This window comes from Ranitomeya imitator, chromosome 5 (assembly GCF_032444005.1).
Source record: "Ranitomeya imitator isolate aRanImi1 chromosome 5, aRanImi1.pri, whole genome shotgun sequence".
In the NCBI taxonomy this organism is placed as follows: Eukaryota; Metazoa; Chordata; class Amphibia; order Anura; family Dendrobatidae; genus Ranitomeya; species Ranitomeya imitator.
Window position 1 is genome coordinate 333,164,159 of NC_091286.1, and position 22,025 is coordinate 333,186,183.

The 22,025-nt window shown below is 44.4% G+C and overlaps 1 protein-coding gene across 1 annotated transcript in view; it reads right to left on the minus strand.

Annotated features, from left to right (window-relative positions):
- Nucleotides 1-977: 977 nt before the first annotated feature.
- Nucleotides 978-22,025, minus strand: part of PNRC1 (proline rich nuclear receptor coactivator 1) — a 33,490-nt gene continuing 12,442 nt past the window's right edge. Inside the window, exon 2 of the mRNA XM_069726379.1 lies at nucleotides 978-2,264. Within this exon, the coding sequence (XP_069582480.1) occupies nucleotides 1,809-2,264 (456 nt within the window). The 3' untranslated portion in view covers nucleotides 978-1,808. The remainder of the gene's footprint in view (nucleotides 2,265-22,025) is intronic.

Genomic DNA, 22,025 nt, shown 5'->3' on the forward strand with positions numbered 1-22,025 from the left:
AGATATGAATGAAGGCTTCAGCACCAGTGAGGGGGACAGCGCTTACTGTAGTGCTGTCTCCTGCACGGCACACGGACTGCACACGGACAACGTCCGTGTGCGGTACGTGTTTTACACGGACCCGTGACTTTAATGGATTCGTGTAATCCGTGCGCTCCCACGAACACTGACATGTCTCCGTGCCACACGGAGACACGGTCCGCAAAAAAAAAAAATCAATGACATCTTCACAGATGCATTGATTTCAATGTGTCTACGTGTGTCAGTGGCTCCGGTACGTGAGGAAACTGTCATCTCACACTGACGTGTGAAACCGGCCTAAGGCAGCTCACACTGCAATTATATTACCCCAATTAGGTTGGAGATTTACCGTAGTTGCTATATGTACTTTTTATAAAACATGCTTTATTGAGAACTGTGCCATACCGAATATATTGGTTGGCTATTTTCTCTAAGTGTTTGTGCACACGATCCGGAGTTGCTGCGGGTTTGACACTGCATACTTATGCGCTTCGAGGTTAGGCAGCCGCGGCGGTGCGTTTGGAGGTTAGGCAGCCATTTTGCTTCTAATCAATTTAAGAATCATTCTAGTTTTATGAATATACTTTTCTGGACTTTATTTTTTCCTGATACATCTTGCTCCTATTTTGGGTATGGGAAGGGTCATCCTTTCGGTCCACCATCTGGGACACCTACTGGCAACTTTACACATCTGTGTGCTTTTAAATGATTGTCATTTGTTGATTTGTACTGCTTTCTTTCTATAGAGATTGTGATAAACATTTATTATGTATTCGGTTGTGCGGTCCTTTGTTAACAAATGCACGTTTCATTCTTTTGGTTAGATCATACTGTTGTTATGCATGTTTAACACTCCAATTTATAATTTAGGTTGTGCCCACCTACTCTTATTAGCATGAAAGCCTTTATGAGACGTAATCCATTCATACTGACAATCACCATATCAAATACAGATTGGGGGGGGCCAAATTACTTTATTTAATTTAACTATAACCAATTTATGTGGTAGGATACAGTAATTATAGACTCACATCGGGAATATATCAGATTCCAGTGTTACTTTGTGCAGTGCTTTACAAATGCGACATTAGTGCAATATATTTTGAAATACCTGTTTTACCAGACAGTAGTACTTTCTTCAACTGCCGAAATAGATAAAACAAGTGCAATGGCGATGGTCCAAAAAGTGCTTCCCATTTCATTTAAAGGGCGCAGTCAGATGGCTATATATATCCGACCGAGATCAGACCGAAATGCTCGGACTGGCTGTGCCTCTCCCAACCCAAACGTGACTGCTGCATAGAAATATATGAAGTGGTCATGCTCGGATTGGGAGAGCTACCGATCAGTCTATGCATTTTACCTGATTTATAAGCCATCTGACTGCACTCTAAAGGGACCAAGTGCTAGAAATTTGGGTAATTAACATAGTAAATAGGGATTCATAAAAGGGAAGTCCTCTGTGTATTCATTTGACTGCAGCGAAACCTTGTCACCTTACATATAAAACACATCGGTTTCTGTAGTCAGGTAAAAATACATACCTTTATAACAAAACTAAAAATTTACTTGGAGTATAAACGAGGCTATACACATATTACACTGTGTACACTATTTACACAACGATACAAAATATAATACTACAGTTCTGTACAGAAATGTAAAATGTAAGGTCCATTTAAGTTCCTGCACAAAAAAGTTCCAAACTTGAAAAAATGCTGGACATCGCAATTGGGTCTGTAATAAAATGTTCATTAAAAGAGCGCTTCTAGCACAATTCTGGACGATTACAGCTGGACTTTCAATAGGGTTTTCAAATGATATGTCATTAACTCCTTACGTTGGTCAGAATACTGACCATTTATACCCATCCAGTGACTTGGAGGCTTTGGGAGCACACTTGGGGATGGTGGATCACTAAATTTTGCTCCTGCATAATTGATCTCCTTTTCAATTTCATCCTGGGTATACCCTTCTTTTTTCATTTTGATATTCTGGACATTTTCAGCACTCGTTAATGGTTTCTTTTCAACTATCTGAACAGACCTATTTGTAAGCTCAGAGTCCATATGAAGCCTTTCAGCCTTTTTCGGGGAATTGCTCTTTAAAGACTGAATATTACATTTATTCTTCTGTTTGTGGAGACTACGTTGCTCACATCGAAGTGCTGCTGGACTGTGGGAGGTATTGTTTTTTTCTGATTTAACAATCTTCTTGTCAGTCTTCACTCTTGTTTTTAAAACCTATTCATAAGAGATAAAAAAAATAAAATTTTTACTCCGGATATATCAAGATGAAATTCAGAAATAACACTTCTTAGACTAGGCTCACACACAGCTTTTTATCATTAATTTTTGGGGGCAAAAGCCAGAAATGGATCCGAACTTAAAAATTCCATGTAATTCGCAAGAAAAAAAAAAAACAAGTACAGACCAAAAGTTTGGACACACCTTCTCATTTTAAGATTTTTCTGTATTTTCATGACTATGACAATTGTACATTCACACTGAAGGCATCAAAACTATGAATTAACACATGTGGAATTATACTGTATGTGTAACAAAAGTGTGAAACAACTGAAATTAGGTCTTATTTATATTCTAGGTTCTTCAAAGTAGCCACCTTTTGCTTTGATGACTGCTTTGCACACTCTGGGCATTCTCTTGATGAGCTTCAAGAGGTAGTTACCGGTAATTGTTTTCACTTCACAGGTGTGCCCTGTCAGGTTTAATAAGTGTGATTTCTTGCCTTATAAATGGCGTTGGGACCATCAGTTGTGTTGTGCAGAAGTCTGGTGGTGGATACACAGCTGATAGTCCTACTGAATAGACTGTTAGCTTCTTTTTTCTTGCCATAATACAAATTCTAAGTAAAGAAAAACGAGTGTCCATCATTACTTTAAGAAATGAAGGTCAGTCAGTCCGAAAAATTGGGAAAACTTTGAAAGTGTCCCCAAGTGCAGTGGCAAAAACCATCAAGCGCTACAAAGAGGACCGCCCCAGGAAAGGAAGACCAAGAGTCTCCTCTGCTTCTGAGGTTAAGTTTATCCGAGTCACCAGCAGCTCAGATTAGAGACCAGGTGTATGCCACACAGAGTTCTAGCAGCAGACACATCTTTACAACTGTTAAGAGGAGACTTTGTGCAGCAGGCCTTCATTGTAAAATAGCTGTTAGGAAACCACTGCTAAGGACAGGCAACAAGCAGAAGAGACTGGTTTTGGCTAAACAACACAAGGAATAGACATTAGACCAGTGGAAATCTGGGCTTTGGTATGATGAGTCCAAATTTGAGATCTTTGGTTCCAACCACCGTGTCTTTGTGCGGCACAGAAAAGGTGAACGGATCGACTCTACATGCCTGGTTCCCGCCGTGAAGCATGGAGGAGGTGTGATGGTGTGGGGGTGTTTTGCTGGTGATACTGTTGGGGATTTATTCAAAATTGAAGGCATACTGAACCAGCATGGCTACCACAGCATCTTGCAGCGGCATGCTATTCCATCCGGTTTGCGTTTACTTGGACCATCATTTATTTTTCAACAGGACCCCAAACACACCTTCAGGCTGTGTAAGGGCTATTTGACCAAGGAGGAGAGTGATGGGATGCTACGCCAGATAACCTGGCCTCCACAGTCACCAGACCTGAACCCAAGTGAGATGGTTTGGGGTGAGCTGGACTGCAGAGTGAAGGCAAAAGGGCCAACAAGTGCTAAGCATCTCTAGGAACTCCTTCAAGATTGTTGGAAGACCATTCCCGGTGACTACCTCATCAAGAGAATGTCAAGAGTGTGCAAAGCAGTCATCAAAGCAAAAGGTGGCTACTTTGAAGAACCTAGAATATTAGACATAATTTCAGTTTCTTCACACTTTTTTGTTAAGTATATAATTCCACATGTGTTAATTCATAGTTTTGATGCCTTCAGTGTGAAAGTACAATTTTCACAGTCATGAAAATACAGAAAAATCTTTAAATGAGAAGGTGTGTCCAAACTTTTGGTCTGTACTGAATATATATAAAAAACAAAGAAACAAAAACCCTCACAATAATGCCAGGGGTGCTCATCCAGCCTCACAATTTTTTTTTACTCAAAGTGAGCAGTTATATACACCAAAAATTGGTACCAGTGTAAACGACAGCTTGTCCTGCAACAAATAAACTCTAAGGGTACGTCTCCATGGGCCGTATTGTCGGCACTTTGGACGGAGCATAAACTCCGCCCAAAGCAACGCCCCCTTCTGTATGAGCGCCGATTCCAGATGTGTTCATTGAACACATTTGGAATCGCCACACCCTATACATAGGACTGTTATTTACCTTGTGGAGACGGAGCGTCGCCGCAAGGTAAACAGACATGCTGCTATCTAAAAAGACGCGCCGCATGTCTGGAATCGCAGGTCCGCCGGATGCTTGTTACCACGCATAGTGGAGACGGTATTTCATAAAATCCCCTCCACTATGCTGTAAGATCTGGACGTTGCAGTCTGAATGCTGCGGCTGTACGCAGCATTACATCCGCAGCTAGTCCGGCCAGTGGAAACATACCCTTACATAACAGTCTACGGAAAAATAAAACAAGTTATGGATCATAAAGATTAGTCACTGTCGTTATCGCATCAACCTGCAGAATAAATTTACATGGATTATCCAGAACTTTTGGGTTTGTTTCTTATGGGGCCCAAGAACTTATCGGCAGGTAGTTGTTAACTACCTACCTGTTCTGTCGTGTGATGATTGGTTCTCGCCCATAGAAGTCACATACCACTCCTGCTTCCTGCGACATCTTGCTGATTGAACAGATCCTTCTCTTCCGCTGTCTGTCTGCTGGTTTCATGCTAACTGCCGGAAGCCGGCTGTCAATCAGCATGACAACCCACCGACAGAGCAGAAAGAAAAAGCTGCTCTGTTTTAAATGACCCTAAAGGAAGCAGGCTAATCATCGCCAGAGCCAGGAGAGATCGACATAGGGTAGAACAAGCAGCTAGTTAGCTACTACCTGCAGATCAGTTCACAACCCCATAGCAAAAAAAAAAAAAAAAAGTCCAGGATAAACCCTTTAATGCAAATTAAATTGTGAATTGCTATTTCATTTGCACATTACTTTTATTACACAAAAGTGTAATTAAAAAAAGTGTATATCCCCAAAAAAAAAAAAGCCCTCATACAGCAGCACTGAAAGAAAATTGTTAATCATATGGCAACACAAAAAAACAATGATTGTTTTTGTTGAAAAGTAATGAAGCACAAATAAAAATGTCGCCATAATTGTACTGACCCCAAGAATAAAAATATCATCTTATTAGTGCAGAATGTGAACAGAGAAAAATTTTAAAAGGGAACCTGTCACGTCCCCTGTGCCCTCCAATCCATCAGAATTTAGCCACTTGTGTTTAAAGGGAACCGGTCGCCCCAAAAATCTTAGGTGAGCTAAGCCCACCGGCATCAGGGGCTTATCTACAGCATTCTGTAATGCTGTAGATAAGCCCCCGATACATCCTGAAAGGTGAGAAAAAGAGGTTAGAGTATACTCACTCAGGGGCGTTCCTGCTGCGGTCAGATGGGCGTCGCGTTCCGGTCCGGGGCCTCCCATCTTCTTACGATGATGTCCTCTTCTGGTCTTCACCCTGCGGCTCCGGTGCAAGCGTACTTTATCTGCCCTGTTGAGGGCAGAGCAAAGTACTGCAGTGCGCAGGCGCCAGGAAAGGTCAGAGAGGCCCTGCGCACTGCAGTACTTTGCTCTGCCCTCTACAGGGCAGACAAAGTACGCCTGCAGAGCGTCAAGATAAGAAAAGGACGTCATCACAAGAAGATGGGAGGCCCCGGACCGTGACGCCCATCGGACCAGAACAGAATCGGGACCGCCCCTGGGAGAGTATAATCTAACCTTTTTTTCTCATCTTTCAAGATACATTGGGGGCTTCTCTACAGCATTACAGAATGCTGTAGATAAGCCCCTGATGCTGGTGGCCTTAGCTCAACTTACATTTTGGGTGACAGGTTCCCTTTAAGCTAGTCCTACCTGTATGCCTCATTAATGGTCTTGTTGTGGAGAAATGTTAAATTCTGTCTTTATGCTAATTATTTCTTCCAGGTTCCTGGGAGTGCTGTGCCTGAAAGAAATGCCTGCCTCCTGTCATCATTTTAATACTACTCTGCATGACCGTTACAGCCCCCGCAATCCTGCGCCCTGCACTCCCTCAGAAATACGTAACTCATCCTCCCTTCTGTGAGCACTGCATTCAGGGATCTTCGCACAGGTGAGTCACTGTGACCTCTTGTGTGCGTGCCGATAAGATGCTCTCTCTACTTCCTCCCTGCAGAGTCATCGCTAGGAACCATATGTACATAGTGATGACTATGCAGGGAGGAAGTGGGGAGAGCATCTTATTGGTGCACACACCGGACGTCAAAGTGACTCGCCTGCGCAGAAGATCCCTGAATGCAGTGCCCATAGAAGAGAGGATGAGGTATGTATTTCTGAGGGAGTGCAGGGCGCAGGATTCCGGGGCCATAACTGACGCTGATCGGATGGGTGTCGGTATTGTAATGAGGTCAGGAGGCAGGGATTTTTTCCAGGCAACACACGCCCCGGAGCCTGGAAGAAATCATTAACAAAGAAAGTGTCACGATAATATAAATATGCCATGTTAGGAGTATAGTTCTAGAAGGTTCCATGTCACACACAAACTGTGGGCTGTCTGGCCCCCTCTTCAGCTGCACAGGAAACTCTTCTTTTCACTACACACTCTGTGCAACTTGATACCAATGTGCAGCAGCCCCTCACTGAGTAGTTTATGGCTTTAAGCTGGCAAAAGGCAGCTATAGTACCATGTGCTCTTTTGTTCATGTAGAAACTTAATAGTAAGGCATAACTTAACTCCAATTAGTGACAGATATATGAAAGCTACATATTTGGTATTTGCAACAATAGGGCTACACACCCGTGCGTTTTCTAAGCGCAGCGCCTAGCAGAAACGGGTTACTGATTAACAGGGGCTCATATCCACTTCATGTTTGGCCTCAAATTAACGCCCAGCTCATGCCCAGAAGAATGGTAGTTCCGAGGTCGCTATACTGGGTGCCATCCCCAAGCTACGACTGCTAGCTTTCAGTACGCTTCAGTCTCTCTAAGAGGAGTGCATTTCATAACTCAGCGATGTCACGACCAGAGGGTATATCTTAAACCTGCTGAGTTATGAGTCAGCTTTTGCCCAGGAAAAGAGCTAACAGCAGCTCTGCAAGCTGCTCTGATGCATTTTGATGTTGCTCCTCCCACAAGCCGCATGGTCAGCCATGATCTGAAATGATATGAGAGAAGTGTTTTTTTTTTCCAACTTTAATCCTTTATTTATAATCATTCTGTATATACATAATTGCCTAATTTTATCATATCTTTCACACTTTTGTAAACACTGCCTACCTTTTGGAGTAAAACATGAAATTGCTAGCTTCGTCTCTCCGTGCTCTATAACGTATGGTCACGTCCTCTGAAGTAAATTACGCTACTAATTGGGTTGGCTCCTGACCTATTACCAATTTAGGAATAGAAGCTGGTGGTAGCGGAAAGTGTCCTGAGCCGTTGGGAAAACTGTTAGCGACGGACGGCATTGATAATTCTTGCTCCCACCTGAGTAGGCATAGCTACATTGCCCTCGCTGCAGTGTGCCCATTAGCCAGTACATAGTAAAGCAGCCTTTCTAGCGACTAATTATCCTAGGTGCAGTACCCTGTCTGACCTGAGGGTAAGGGGAGCGCCAGAGCTGAAAGTTCGAAACCGGAACTGGGATATAGATAAATCCCCTTCAGGAAAGAAATTGGGGCAACCAAACCACCCCAGTTCCTGACATATTGGTGTCAGCGGTGGGATGATAAAAATACCCTCCCTGTGATTTGTGACATATTGGTGGCAGCGGTGGGATGATAAAAATATCCTTCCTGTGATTCATGACAGAAAGATTATAAAATGTCTCCACAACAAGATCATTAATATGAGGCATACAGGTAGGACTAGTCTAATATTCCTATTACCTGTATGCCCATATCAATAGGTCATATAAGTCCTGGGGGGGTGGGGAGGGGGGTGGGAGTCGGTGACAGATTCCCTTTTAAATAAGCATTTATAACCTCTGCTTTCCCTGTGCTAATGAGGTCTTGGACTAGTCAGTCCTCGTGATAACTTAATTTGTACGAGTCGGGCACATCGCGAACTCATACAAATACGTGAACTGCTCATTTTGGCAGCATCACTGAAGCGAGGTGTATGATTTGTGGGTTCAGAGGTGTGCACTGTGCATGACTGAAAGCTTCCAACCTTCTGGACATACGCAGAGAACGCCTCTGAAGCCGGAAATCGTACACCTGGCTTCAGAAATGCAGTGACGCTGCCAGAATGAGCTGCGAGCATGCGCTAGATTTGCGTAAGTGTCTGACGCCTCTCGTGCAAATTATTAAATTAAATTTAGTGATGTCCCACCCTGAGACAAAGTAAAAAAAAAAAGTTAACGTGTAAAAATATTTTTACAAAAACTTCTAAAGAAAAAAAAAAAGTTGTTCCAATAAACACATTTCTTTATATAAATAAAAAAAATAAAAGTACACATATTTAGTATCGCCGTGTCCATAATGACACGACCTATAAAACTGTCCCAGTAGTTAACCCCTTCAGTGAACACCATAAAAAAAGGGCAAAAAACAATGCTTGATCATATCGCCGAACAAAAAGTGGAATAGCATGCGATCAAACAGATGGATATAAATAACCATGGTACTGCAAAAAATGTCATCTTATCCCGCAAAAAAAAAAAAAAAAGCCGCTACACAGCGTCATCAGCAAAAAAATAAAAAAGTTATAGCCCTCAGAATAAAGCGATGGAAAATTTATTATTTTTTTTTTTTATATATAAAATAATTTTTATTGTATATAAGCACCAAAACATAAAAAAAAAAAAAAAAGATATAACTGAGGTATCTCTATACTGACCCGAAGAATAAAACTGCCTTATCAATTTTACCAAACGCTGAACGGTATAAACGCCCTTGCCCCCAAAAGAAATTAATGAATTGCTGGTTTTTGTTCATTTTGCCTAACAAAAATCGGAATAAAAAGCGATCAAAAAATATCATGTGCCCCAAAATGGTACCAATAAAAACGTCAACTCGTCCCGCAAAAAAACAAGAGCTCACATGACTCTGTGGACCAAAATATGGAAAAATTATAGCTCTCAAAATGTGGCGACGCAAAATCTATTTTTTTGCAATAAAAGGCGTCTTTTAGTGTGTGACAACTGCCAAACAAAAACCTGCTATAAATAGTAAATCAACCCCCCCTTCATCACCGCCTTAGTTAGGGAAAAATAATACAATTTAAAAAATGTATTTACTTCCATTTTCCCATTAGGGTTAGGGCTAAAGTTAGAGTTGGGGCTAAAGTGAGGGCTGGGGTTCGGATTATGGGTGTGGTTAGGGTTGGGATTAGGGGTGTGTTGGGGTTAGGGAGGTTTATACTGTTTAGGCACATCAGGGGCTCTGCAAACGCAACATAAGGTCTGATCTCAATTCCATCCAATTCTGCGTTGAAAAAGTAAAACGGAGCTCCTTCCCTTCCGAGCTCTCCTGTGCGCCCAAACAGTGGTTTAACCCAACATATGGGGTATCAGCGTACTCAGAACAAATTGCACAACAACTTTTGGTATCCAATTTCTTTTGTTACCCTTGAGAAAATAAAAAAATTGGGGCGAAAAAAAAAAATCATTTTTGTGAAAAAGCGTAGTTACTCACCGATAACGGTGTTTCTCAGAGCCCATGACAGCACCACCAGAGAGAGGGGATCCGCCCTTCAGGGACAGGAAACCTACAGGATAAAAGGGCGGTACCTCTCCCCTGCATCAGTTTAGTTTACAGAGCATCGGAGGTCCTCCAGGTTAGTCACAACAAAAAATATACAACTTTATCATATTGCTTAACAAGTGAACACCGTGTCTATATAGAAAAAACACATTTCATACAAAAGAATGTGCTCACCGCACGTGATGGGGGGGGGAGTAAGCAGGTGTTGTCATGGGCTCTGAGAAACACCGTTATCGGTGAGTAACTACGCTTTTCTCAGTCCCCAATGACAGCACCACAAGAGAGAATTGCAGAGATTGTTGCTTAGGGAGGGACCACAGCCTGCAGAACCCTTCTTCCGAAGGTTAAGTCAGATGAAGAGGCTAGGTCTAAGCGGTAGTGTCTAAAAAAGGTTGAAGGTGATGACCAGGTGGCCGCCTTACAAATTTGATCTAATGTTACCTCCGACCTTTCGGCCCAGGAGGTCGCCATAGCCCTTGTAGAGTGGGCCTTCAGACCCTCTGGAACGGCTTTCCCAGTGAACGAGTACGCCAAGGCTATCGCATCTGTTATCCAACGTGCTATAGTGCCTTTAGAGGCTCTGAGTCCTCTCCTGGGTCCCTGGAAGTAGATAAAAAGAGACCCTTCCTTCCTATGCTGCCGAGTGGAATTTAGATACTGGACTAGACACCTTCTCACAAATAATGTATGGAACTTTTCATCTTTCTTATTTCTAGGGTCTGGACAGAAGGAAGGAAGGATTATTTCCTGAGACCTATGGAATGTGGATGCTACTTTTGGTAGATAAGCAGGGTCTGCTTTTAGTACAACCTTATCGTCCAGGATTTGTGTAAAGGGAGGGTTTGCAGACAGGGCTTGGAGATCACTTATTCTGCGGGCCGATGTTAGGGCTATCAGGAGGGCAGTTTTAAATGATAGAATCTTAAGGGGTATTGATTCTATAGGCTCAAACGGGGATTTTGTTAACGCTGTCAAATCCCAGGTTGGTAATCTATGTATAGTTACTGGTTTAGACCTTGCGGCTGCTCTGACAAACCGTATTACCCAAGGGTTGGCCGCTATGTTTTCACAGTACAATGCTCCTAGGGCTGCTATCTGTACTTTTAAAGTACTTACTGAAAGGCCTAGATCTAACCCCTTTTGTAGAAATTCTAATATTTCAGCAATTGGGACCCCGTCTTGCAACCTTACCCCGAAGGTGGACAATTTTTTTTCCCAGGTTTTGCCATAGATTTTTGTGGTCACGGGCTTTCTACTTTTCATTAGTGTAGAAACTAACTTGTCAGAAAAACCTCTTTACTTCAATAGTGACCTCTCAAATTCCACGCTGTCAGATGGAGATTCTCTGACTGAGGGTGGAACACCAGTCCCTGAGACAGGAGGTCTGGAAGATCCGGAGGAACCCAGAGATCAATGACCGATAGCATCCTCAGCCAGGAGAACCAGGCCCTTTTGGGCCAGAAGGGGGCTATTGGGATGAGCCTGGACCTGTCCTGCCTGATTTTTCGTAGAACTGCTGGGATGAGGATAGTACAGTCGTGGCCAAAAGTATTGAGAATGAGACAAATAGTAATTTTTCCAAAGTTTACTGCTTCATTTTTGTAATGGCAATTTGCATATACTCCTGAATGTCATAGAGTGATCAGCTTAACAGCAATTACTGTACTTGCAAAGTCAATATTTGCCCAGAAAATGAACTTTAACCCCCAAAACACATTTCAACATCATTGCAGTCCTGCCTTAAAAGGAGCAGCTAACATCGTTTTAGTGATTGATCCATTAACACAGGTGTGGGTGTTGATGAGGACAGGGCTGGTGATCAATCAGTCATGATTAAGAATGATAACATCACTGGACACTTTAAAAGGAGGCTGGTGCTTGGTATCATTGTTTCTCTTCAGTTAACCATGGTTATCTCTAAAGAAACACGTTCAGCCATCATTGCACTGCACAAAAATGGCCTAACAGGGAAGAGTATCGCAGCTACAAAGATTGCACCTCAGTCAACAATCTATCGCATCATCAAGAACTTCAAGGAGAGAGCTTCCATTGTTGTCAAAAAGGCTCCAGGGCGCCCAAGAAAGACCAGCAAGCGCCAGGACCGTATCTTAAAGCTGTTTCAGCTGCGGGATCGGACTACCAGCAGTGCCGAGCTTGCTCAGGAATGGCAGCAGGCTGTTGTGAGTGCTTCTGCAAGCACTGTGAGGCGGAGACTCTTTGAGCAAGGCCTGGTTTCAAGGAGGGCAGCAAAGAAGCCACTTCTCTCCAGAAAAAACATCAGGGACCGACTGATATTCTGCAAAAAGGTACAGGGAGTGGACTGCTGAGGACTGGGGCAAAGTCATTTTCTCTGATGAATCCCCTTTTCGATTGTTTGGGACATCTGGAAAACAGCTTATTCGGAGAAGAAGAGGTGAGCGCTACCACCAGTCTTGTCTCATGCCAACTGTAAAGCATCCTGAAACCATTCATGTGTGGGGTTGCTTCTCAGCCAAGGGAATCGGCTCACTCACAGTCTTGCCTAAAAACACAGCCATGAATAAAGAATGGTACCAGAATTATCCTCCAAGAGCAACTTCTCCCAACCGTCCAAGAGCAGTTTGGCGCCCAACAATGCCTTTTCCAGCATGATGGAGCACCTTGCCATAAAACAAAGGTGATAACTAAATGGCTCATGGAACAAAGCAGAGATTTTGGGTCCATGGCCTGGAAACTCCCCAGATCTTAATCCCATTGAGAACTTGTGGTCAATCATCAAGAGACGGGTGGACAAACAAAAACCAACAAATTCTCGCAAAATGCAAGCATTGATTATGCAAGAATGGACTGCTATCAGTCAGGATTTGGTCCAGAAGTTGATTGAGAGCATGCCAGGGAGAATTGCAGAGGTCTTGAAGAAGAAGTGTCAACACTGCAAATATTGACTTGCTGCATTAACTCATTCTAACTGTCAATATAACCTATTGGTACTCATAATATGATTGCAATTATATTTCTGTATGTGATATAAAACATCAGACAAACACTAATAAAAACCAGAGGCCAGCAGATCATGTGAAAATATAATTTTGGTGTCATTCTCAAAACTTTTGGCCATGACTGTAGGAGGAAATGCATACGCAAGACTGTGTCCAAGGAATCGTGAATACATCTACAGCCTGAAGGTTCCCCCTGGGGTCTAGGGAACAAAAGGTTTTCACCTTTCTGTTGTACATGTTGGCAAAGAGGTCTATTACAGGGATTCCCCACAGATCTGTAATTTTGTTGAAGATGTCCCGATTTAGAGACCATTCTCCTTGTTTTAATTGGGTACGGCTCAGGAAGTCTGCTTTCTGGTTCTCTACACCTTTTATATGTAGGGCCGAAAGGGATAAGAGATTGTTCTCTGCTAGGCTGAAAATTTCGGAGGTTTTTTTCAATAGTGTTTGAGATCTGGCCCCCCCCTGGTGGTTTAGGTAGGCTACCACTACTCTGTTGTCCAAAAATACTCGGACATGATGCCCTTGTAATTTGTCTAGCAAAAACAGTAATGCATGACTCACTGCCCACAGCGAGCTGGGTGTCGGTAAGTATTTCCTGGCAAGCGGGGGGGGGAGGAGGGCGCACAGGGGATGGGAGGCGGGAGGGGACGCACAAACTATTTTTAAGAAAAAAAAAAAAAAAAAAGATTTATCATTCCTTCTCTCCAGCGAACGCTGCTGGGAAGGAATGAATTCCGGCTTCAGCACCACACGCAGGAGGGACAGCGCTTACTGTAGCGCTGTCTCTCCTGCGGGCAGTACATGCACACGGAGGAGAGTGCATATTGTTCTCTGTGTGCGGGACGCTTTGCGGACCGTGCTGCTGGAGAAAAACGGACATGTCTCCGTGTTTTCAACACGGACACACAGTCCGTGAAAACACGGAGACATGTGCATAGACCCATTCATTTGAATGGGTCTACGCGTGTCAGTGTCTCCGGTACGTGAGAAAACTCACTACACGTACCGGAGACACTGACGTGTGAAAGAGGCCTAAGGGATCACGACGTGCAAGCAGCTGCTATGGCTGGTCTTAAACATCCCCCTGCCGACTCCCAGGCCCCTTTAAGGAAAGTATCTGCTCTTTAATCAAGAGGATCTTTCAGAGTTCTCATATCCTCAAAGGGTAGTGCAGATTTTTTTGAGGCCTTAGCTATCGCAACGTCGAGTTTGGGGGCTTTATCCCATGAAGTAGAAGCCTCCTCTTCAAAGGGATATTTTCTTTTAATAGAGGGGACCGATGAGTTCTTTCTCTCTGGTTTTTCCCACTCCTTTTTAATTAATGCTTGTATGCTTTCCTTAAGGGGAAAAACTTTACGCTTTTTTTGACATAGTCCTCCAAACATAATATCCTGGACCGTTTTGTCAGGACGAGGGTCCAATACCCCCATAGTTGACCTTACTGTCCTTTACAAGTGCGTCAACTTCATCTAGGGGGAAGCAATGACGACCTCCACTCTCATTATCCGAGGAGGAGAGGGAGGAGTCCCGTGTATCTGAGTCTCTACTCTCAGAGCTGGAAGAATCAGGGTGAGGGTAAGCAATAGGTTTTCCTATTAATTTTCTTCTCACCTTTAAGGGAATTAAACGCAGTTGCTACCTCTGACTTAATTACAGATCGTAACTCAGAGGCAAAGTTTGGGGTTTCCTCACAGAGCTTTTTCGCCCAAGCTAAACGGAAAAGAGGGAACCCCAATTACAACAGTGAACTTTCACGAATATCACTCACCAATCTGACGCAGCCACAGGTACCAGTTCTGGAGGAGGGGTAGGATCCTGCAGCGTGAGATCCATAGGCGGTAGCTGGTTCGCCACGCTGGAGTTCTTGCTGTGCTGCGTGTAATGGCTACCGGACCGAGAACTCTGGGTGTCAGAAATTCGCTTCTTCTGCACAGCTGGTTTCGGTCGCTGGTGGTGGCGCTGCTGCTTGTCGCTGTATTCCATGATACTATCTTGGGACGGCATGCAGCATGGAGCTCCCTTACCCACTGCTTTTTTAAAACCTGGCGCCTATTACCAGCCCCTCCCCCTGTGGCTGCATTGCTGAGGAAGCGCTTCTCTTTTTTTTTCTCTTTTGCGCATGCATGCGCTGTTAGGGACCCGGAAATGAAGCTTTGTGGGTCCGGGGTAGCGCCATCTTGGTGCACCTCATGCATTCACTGCGCCTGCCCCGAACTGGAAGCTGTTTTACCATTTCCGGTGCAGCGTCCATCTTGGAACCTCGTGCGCGCCAGGTCCCGGAAGCACCTATCTCCTATCCGGAGTGGCGGCTGCGCTTTCCTCTGCTCACGCTCCAGACCCATTGGTCCTAGCAGTGGCGGCTTCGGACACCGCACCAGCCGTGGCATCCCCACTGCCAGAACTCGGACTGGCCGGCTCCGGACTCCTCGGTAGGTCTTCGGATATACGCAGGTACCGATCCTAGTAGGTTCCCCGTCAGGGACAGGAAACCAAACTGATGCAGGGGAGAGGTACCGCCCTTTTATCCTTTAGGTTTCCTGTCCCTGAAGGGCGGATCTGTCATGGGGGACTGAGAAAAATATGTTTTTATATTTTTACGGCTGACCTTTCCCGGCACCTGCGCTCTGCAGTACTTTGCTCTGCTCTCAACAGGGCAGCGCAGCCTGAAGACAAGACGACGACTTCATCTGATGAAGATAGTAGGCGCCGGACCGGACCAGCAGCGGGACCGCCCCTGGGTGAGTATAAGGTGAGTATAATATAACCTCTTTTTCTCATCTTTTAGGATACATTGGGGGCTTATCTACAGCATTACAGAATGCTGTAGATAAGCCCCTGATGCCGGTGGGCTTACCTCACTCTTGATTTTGGGGGTGACAGATTCCCTTTAAATGTGGTTCCGAGCACCTTGAGGGGTGCAGCTTTTAAAATGGTGTCACTTTTTGGTATTTTCTATCATATAGATCCCTCAAAGTGACTTCAAATGTGATGTGGTCCCTAAAAAAAAAAAATGGTGTTGTAAAAATGAGAACTCGCTGGTCAATTTTTAACCCTTAACTCCCTAACAAAAAAAAAAAAAAAAAGTTGGTTCCAAAATTGTGCTGATGTAAAGTAGACATGTGGAAAACGTTAGTTATTAAGTATTTTGTGCGACATATCTCTGTGACTTAAAGGGCCACTGTCACCCCCTCCAGCCGTTATAAACTAAAAGAGCCACCTTGTGCAGCAGTAATGCTGCATTCTAACAAGGTGGCTCTTTTAGTTTTAGGTTCAAGTATACCCCAAATAAAGCGTTTTTATACTTAGCCACAATTCCTGTCTCTAGCCAGGGAGGCGGGTCCTCACTCCCCAGCTCTAACCACTCCTCTGCCGTCACTCCAATCTTCCTGCGCTTTCGGCGCGCCCCCTCAGCGTTGTGTACGTTTCAAAACCGGCGCCTGCGCAGTGTACTGCGCAGACGCAGTAAGCTCTGGCCGTCTGACGTCCCAGCCAGGCTTGCAGACTGCGCGGGCATTGCGGCCAGCCACCTTTGGAATCCCCGCACTGTTATGCATTATGCACAGCGCAGGGCAGGGATTCCAAAGGAGGCTGGCCGCAATGCCCGCGCAGGCGCAGTCTGTAAGTTTGGCTGGGACGTCAGACGGCCAGAGCTTACTGCATCTGCGCAGCACAGCAGTACACTGCGCAGGCGCCGGTTTTGAAACGTACACAGCGCTGAGGGGGCGGCGCAGAAAGCTCAGGCAGATTGGAGTGACGGCAGAGGAGCGGTTAGAGCTGGGGAGTGAGGACCCGCCTCCCTGGCTAGAGACAGGAATTGTGGCCAAGTATAAAAACGCTTTATTTGGGGTATACGTGAACCTAAAACTAAAAGAGCCACCTTGTTAGAAGGCAGCATTACTGCTGCACAAGGTGGCTCTTTTAGTTTATAACGGCTGGAGGGGGGTGACAGTGGCCCTTTAACCCCTTTCTGACATCAGACGTACTATCCCGTCGAGGTGGGGTGGGCCCCTATGACCACCGACGGGATAGTACGTCATATGCGATTGGCCGTGCTCACGGGGGGAGCGCGGCCGGGTGTCAGCTGCTTATCGCAGCTGACATCCGGCACTATGTGCCAGGAGCGGTCATGGACCGCTCCCGGCACATTGCGATCAAACATGATCGCGATGTGCCGGTGGTACAGGGAAGCATCGCGCAGGGAGGGAGCTCCCTGCAGGCTTCCCTGAGCCCCCCCGCAGCAACGCGATGTGATCGCGTTGCTGCGAGGGTCTCTCTACCTCCCTCACTGCTCCAGACCCGGATCCAAGATGGCCGCGGCATCCGGGTCCTGCAGGGAGGGAGGTGGCTTCACAGAGCCTGCACTGTGAAGCCTGCAGTGCTCTGAGACAGATCGGTGATCTGACAGAGTGCTGTGCAAACTGTCAGATCACCGATCTGTGATGTCCCCCCATGGGACAAAGTAAAAAAAAGTTTTTCCAAATGTGTAAAAAAAAAAAAAAATATTCCTAAATAATGAAAAAAAAAAAAAAATATTATTCCCATAAATACATTTCTTTATCTAAATTAAGAAAAAAAAACAAAAAAAAAAACAAAACACACAACAACAGAAGTACACATATTTAGTATCGCCGCGTCCGTAACAGCCCGACCTATAAAACTGGCCCACTAGTTAACCCCTTCAGTAAACACCGTAAGAAAAAAAAAATGAGGCAAAAAACAACGCTTTATTATCATACCGCCAAACAAAAAGTGGAATAACACGCGATCAAAAAGACAGATATAAATAACCATGGTACCGCTGAAAGCGTCATCTTGTCCCGCAAAAAACAAGCTGCCATACAGCATCATCAGCAAAAAAATAAAAAAGTTATAGTCCTCAGAATAAAGCGATGCAAAAATAATTATTTTTTCTATAAAATAGTTTTTATCGTATAAAAGCGCCAAAACATAAAAAAAAATGATATAAATGAGGTATCGCTGTAATCGTACTGACCCGAAGAATAAAACCGCTTTATCAATGTTACCAAACGCGGAACGGTATAAACGCCTCCCCCAAAAGAAATTCATGAATAGCTGGTTTTTGATCATTCTGCCTCACAAAAACCCGGAATAAGAAGCGATCAAAAAATGTCACCAATAAAAACGTCAACTCGTCCCGCAAAAAAACAAGACCTCACATGACTCTGTGGACCAAAATGTGGAAAAATTATAGCTCTCAAAATGTGGTAACACAAAAAATATTTTTTGCAATAAAAAGCGTATTTGTGTGTGACGGCTGCCAATCATAAAAATCCGCTAAAAAACCCCGCTATAAAAGTAAATCAAACCCCCCTTCGTCACCCCCTTAGTTAGGGAAAAATTAAAAAAAATGTATTTATTTCCATTTTCCCATTAGGGCTAGGGTTAGGGCTAAAGTTAAGGTTAGGGTTGGGGCTAAAGTTACAGTTAGGGTTTAGATTACATTTACAGTTGGGAATAGGGTTAGGGGTGTGGTTAGGGTTACTGTTGGGATTAGGGTTAGGGGTGTGTTTGGATTAGGGTTTCAGTTATAATTGGGGGGTTTCCACTGTTTAGGCACATCAGGGGCTCTCCAAACGCAACATGGCGTCTGATCTCAATTCCAGCCAATTCTGCGTTGAAAAAGTAAAACAGTGCTTCTTCCCTTCCGAGCTCTCCCGTGTGCCCAAACAGGGGTTTACCCCAACATATGCAGTATCAGCGTACTCAGGACAGATAGGACAACAACTTTTGGGGTCGAATTTCTCCTCTTACCCCCGGGAAAATACAAAACTGGGGGCTAAAAAATAATTTTTGGGGGAAAGTTTTTTTTTTTTTTTTTTTTTTCACAGCTCTGCGTTACAAACTGTAGTGAAACACTTGAGGGTTCAAAGCTCTCGCAACACATCTAAATAAGTTCCTTAGGGGGTCTAGTTTCCAAAATGGTGTCACTTGTGGGGGTTTCTACTGTTTAGGTACATTAGGGGCTCTGCAAACGCAATGTGACACCTGCAGACCATTCCATCTAAGTCTGCATTCCAAATGGAACTCCTTCCCTTCCGAGCCCTCCTATGCGCCCAAACGGTGGTTCCCCCCCACATATGGGATATCAGCGCACTAAGGACAAATTGGACAACAAATTTTGAGGTCCAATTTCTCCTATTACCCTCGGGAAAATACAAAACTGGGGGCTAATAATAATTTTTGTGGGAAAAATTTTTTGTTTTATTTTTACGGCTCTGCATTATAAACTTCTGTGAAGCCCTTGGTGGGTCAAAGCGCTCAAAACACATCTAGATAAGTTCCTTAGGTCAGGGGTCCCCAATTCCAGTCATCAAGGCCCACCAACATGTCATGTTTTCAGGATTTCCTTAGTCTTGCCCAGGTAATAATTGCATCACCTGTACAATGCAAAGGAAATCCTGAAAACATGACCTGTTGGTGGGCCCTGAGGACTGGAGTTGGGGACCCCTGCCTTAGGGGGTCTAATTTCCAAAATGGTGTCACTTGTGGGGGGTTTCAATGTTTAGGCACATCAGTGGCTCTCCAAACGCAACATGGCGTCCCATCTCAATTCCAGTCAATTTTGCATTGAAAAGTCAAACAGCGCTCCTTCCCTTCCGAGCTCTCCCATGTGCCCAAACAGTGGTTTACCCCCACATATGGGGTATCGGTGTACTCAGGACAAATTGTACAACAACTTTTGGGGTCCAATTTCTCCTGTTACCCTTGGTAAAATAAAACAAATTGGAGCTGAAGTAAATTTTTTGTGAAAAAGTTAAATGTTCATTTTTATTTAAACATTCCAAAAATTCCTGTGAAGCACCAGAAGGGTTAATAAACTTCTTGAATATGGTTTTGAGCACCTTGAGGGGTGCAGTTTTTAGAATGGTGTCACACTTGGATATTTTCTATCATATAGACCCCTCAAAATGACTTCAAATGAGATGTGGTCCCTAAAAAAAAAAAGTTGTTGTAAAAACGAGAAATTGCTGGTCAACTTTTAACCCTTATAACTCCCTAACAAGAAAAAAATTTTGGTTCCAAAATTGTGCTGATGTAAAGTAGACATGTAGGAAATGTTACTTATTAAGTATTTTGTGTGACATATCTCTGTGATTTAATTGCATAAAAATTCAAAGTTGGAAAATTGCGAAATTTTCATAATTTGTGAAATTTCCGTTTTTTTCACAAATAAACGCAGGTACTATCAAAGAATTTTTACCACTATCATGAAGTACAATATGTCACGAGAAAACTATGTCAGAATCACTGGGATCCGTTGAAGCGTTCCAGAGTTATAACCTCATAAAGGGCCAGTGGTCAGAATTGTAAAAATTGGCCCGGTCATTAACGTGCAAACCACCCTTGGGGGTAAAGGGGTTAAGGGAATGAAAATTCAAAGTTGGAAAATTGCGAAGTTTTCACCAAATTTCCATTTTTTTTCACAAATAAACGCAAGTGATATCGAAGAAATGTTACCACTATCATGAAGTACAATATGTCACAAGAAAACCGTGTCAGAATCACCGGGATCCATTGAAGCGTTCCAGAGTTATAACCTCAAAGGGACAGTGGGCAGAATTGTAAAAATTGGCCTCATCATTAAAGGGAACCTGTTACCCCGTTTTTTCAGATTGAGATAAAAATACTGTTAAAGGGACACTGTCACCTGAATTTGAAGGGAACAATCATCAGCCATGGAGGCGGGGTTTTTGATTCACCCTTTCCTTACCCGCTGGCTGCATGCTGGCTGCAATATTGGATTGAAGTTCATTCTCTGTCCTCCATAGTACACACCTGAGCAAGGCAAGATTGCACCTTGTGCAGGCATGTACTACGGAGGACAGAGAATGAACTTCAATCCAATATTGCAGCCAGCATGCAGCCAGCGGGTAAGGAAAGGGTGAATCAAAAACCCCAAAACCCCGCCTCCATGGCTGAAGATTGTTCCCTCCAAATTCAGGTGACAGTGTCCCTTTAAATAGGGCCTGAGCTGTGCGTTACAATAGTGTATGTAGTGTACCCTGATTCCCCACCTATGCTGCGAAATACATTACCAAAGTCGCCGTTTTCGCCTGTCAATCAGGCTGGTCAGGTCAGGTGGGCGTGGTGACATCGCTGTTTCTTCCCCAGCTTTCCGTTGGTGGCGTAGTGGTGTGCACATGTCCAAGTGCCGAATCCACTGCGCGCACGTGAAGAAACAGCGCGCGATCTGCGCTATTACCCTTGTCATCGGTGGGGGCGGCCATCTTCCTGGGGCAGCGCGTGCGCAGATGGAGTGCTCTGCTGCACGGGGCTTCAGGAAAATGGCCGCGGGATGCCGCGCGTGCGCAGATGGAGATAGCGGCGGCCATTTTTCTGAAGCCCCGTGCAGCAGAGCACTCCATCTGCGCACGCGCGGCCCCAGGAAGATGGCCGCCCCCACCGATGACAAGGGTAATAGCGCAGATCGCGCGCTGTTTCTTCACTTGGACATGCGCACACCACTACGCCACCAACGGAAAGCTGGGGAAGAAACAGCGATGTCACCACGCCCACCTGACCTGACCAGCCTGATTGACAGGCGAAAACGGCGACTTTGGTAATGTATTTCGCAGCATAGGTGGGGAATCAGGGTACACTACATACACTATTGTAACGCACAGCGCAGGCCCTATTTAACAGTATTTTTATTTCAATCTGAAAAACCGGGGTGACAGGTTTCCTTTACCATGCAAACCACCCTTGGGGGTAAAGGGGTTAATCACACAGATGAATGCTGATGAATTGGAGGGCATGGGGGACCTGACAGGTTTCCTTTAAAACTATTAAAAAAAAAAAAAAAAAAAAAACACATGCACCAGAATTGTCACTCACCCCCATTTCGCTCTATAGACAGTCAATTAAACCTTGGATTTTTCTTGGAGAGCTTCTCAGAGTAGTAAATTAAAAATATAAAAACATTAGTGAAAGATATTCTCCCCTGCTAAGCTGTACTATAGGACGACTCAAATTCTAGTGCACTGCAGTGGGTGCAGCCAGCCCCTTGTAATGTGGGGATAGCCTCCATTAGGGTGGGGGGGTGGAAGGGGGGGCGGGGTGGTGGAAGGGGGGGGGGGGGGGTGTCCTGCTGAGATGATAAAAGTGAAACACACAAGGTAAAAGATGAAAAAAGAAAATGGATCCAGGAAGGGCCCTTTAT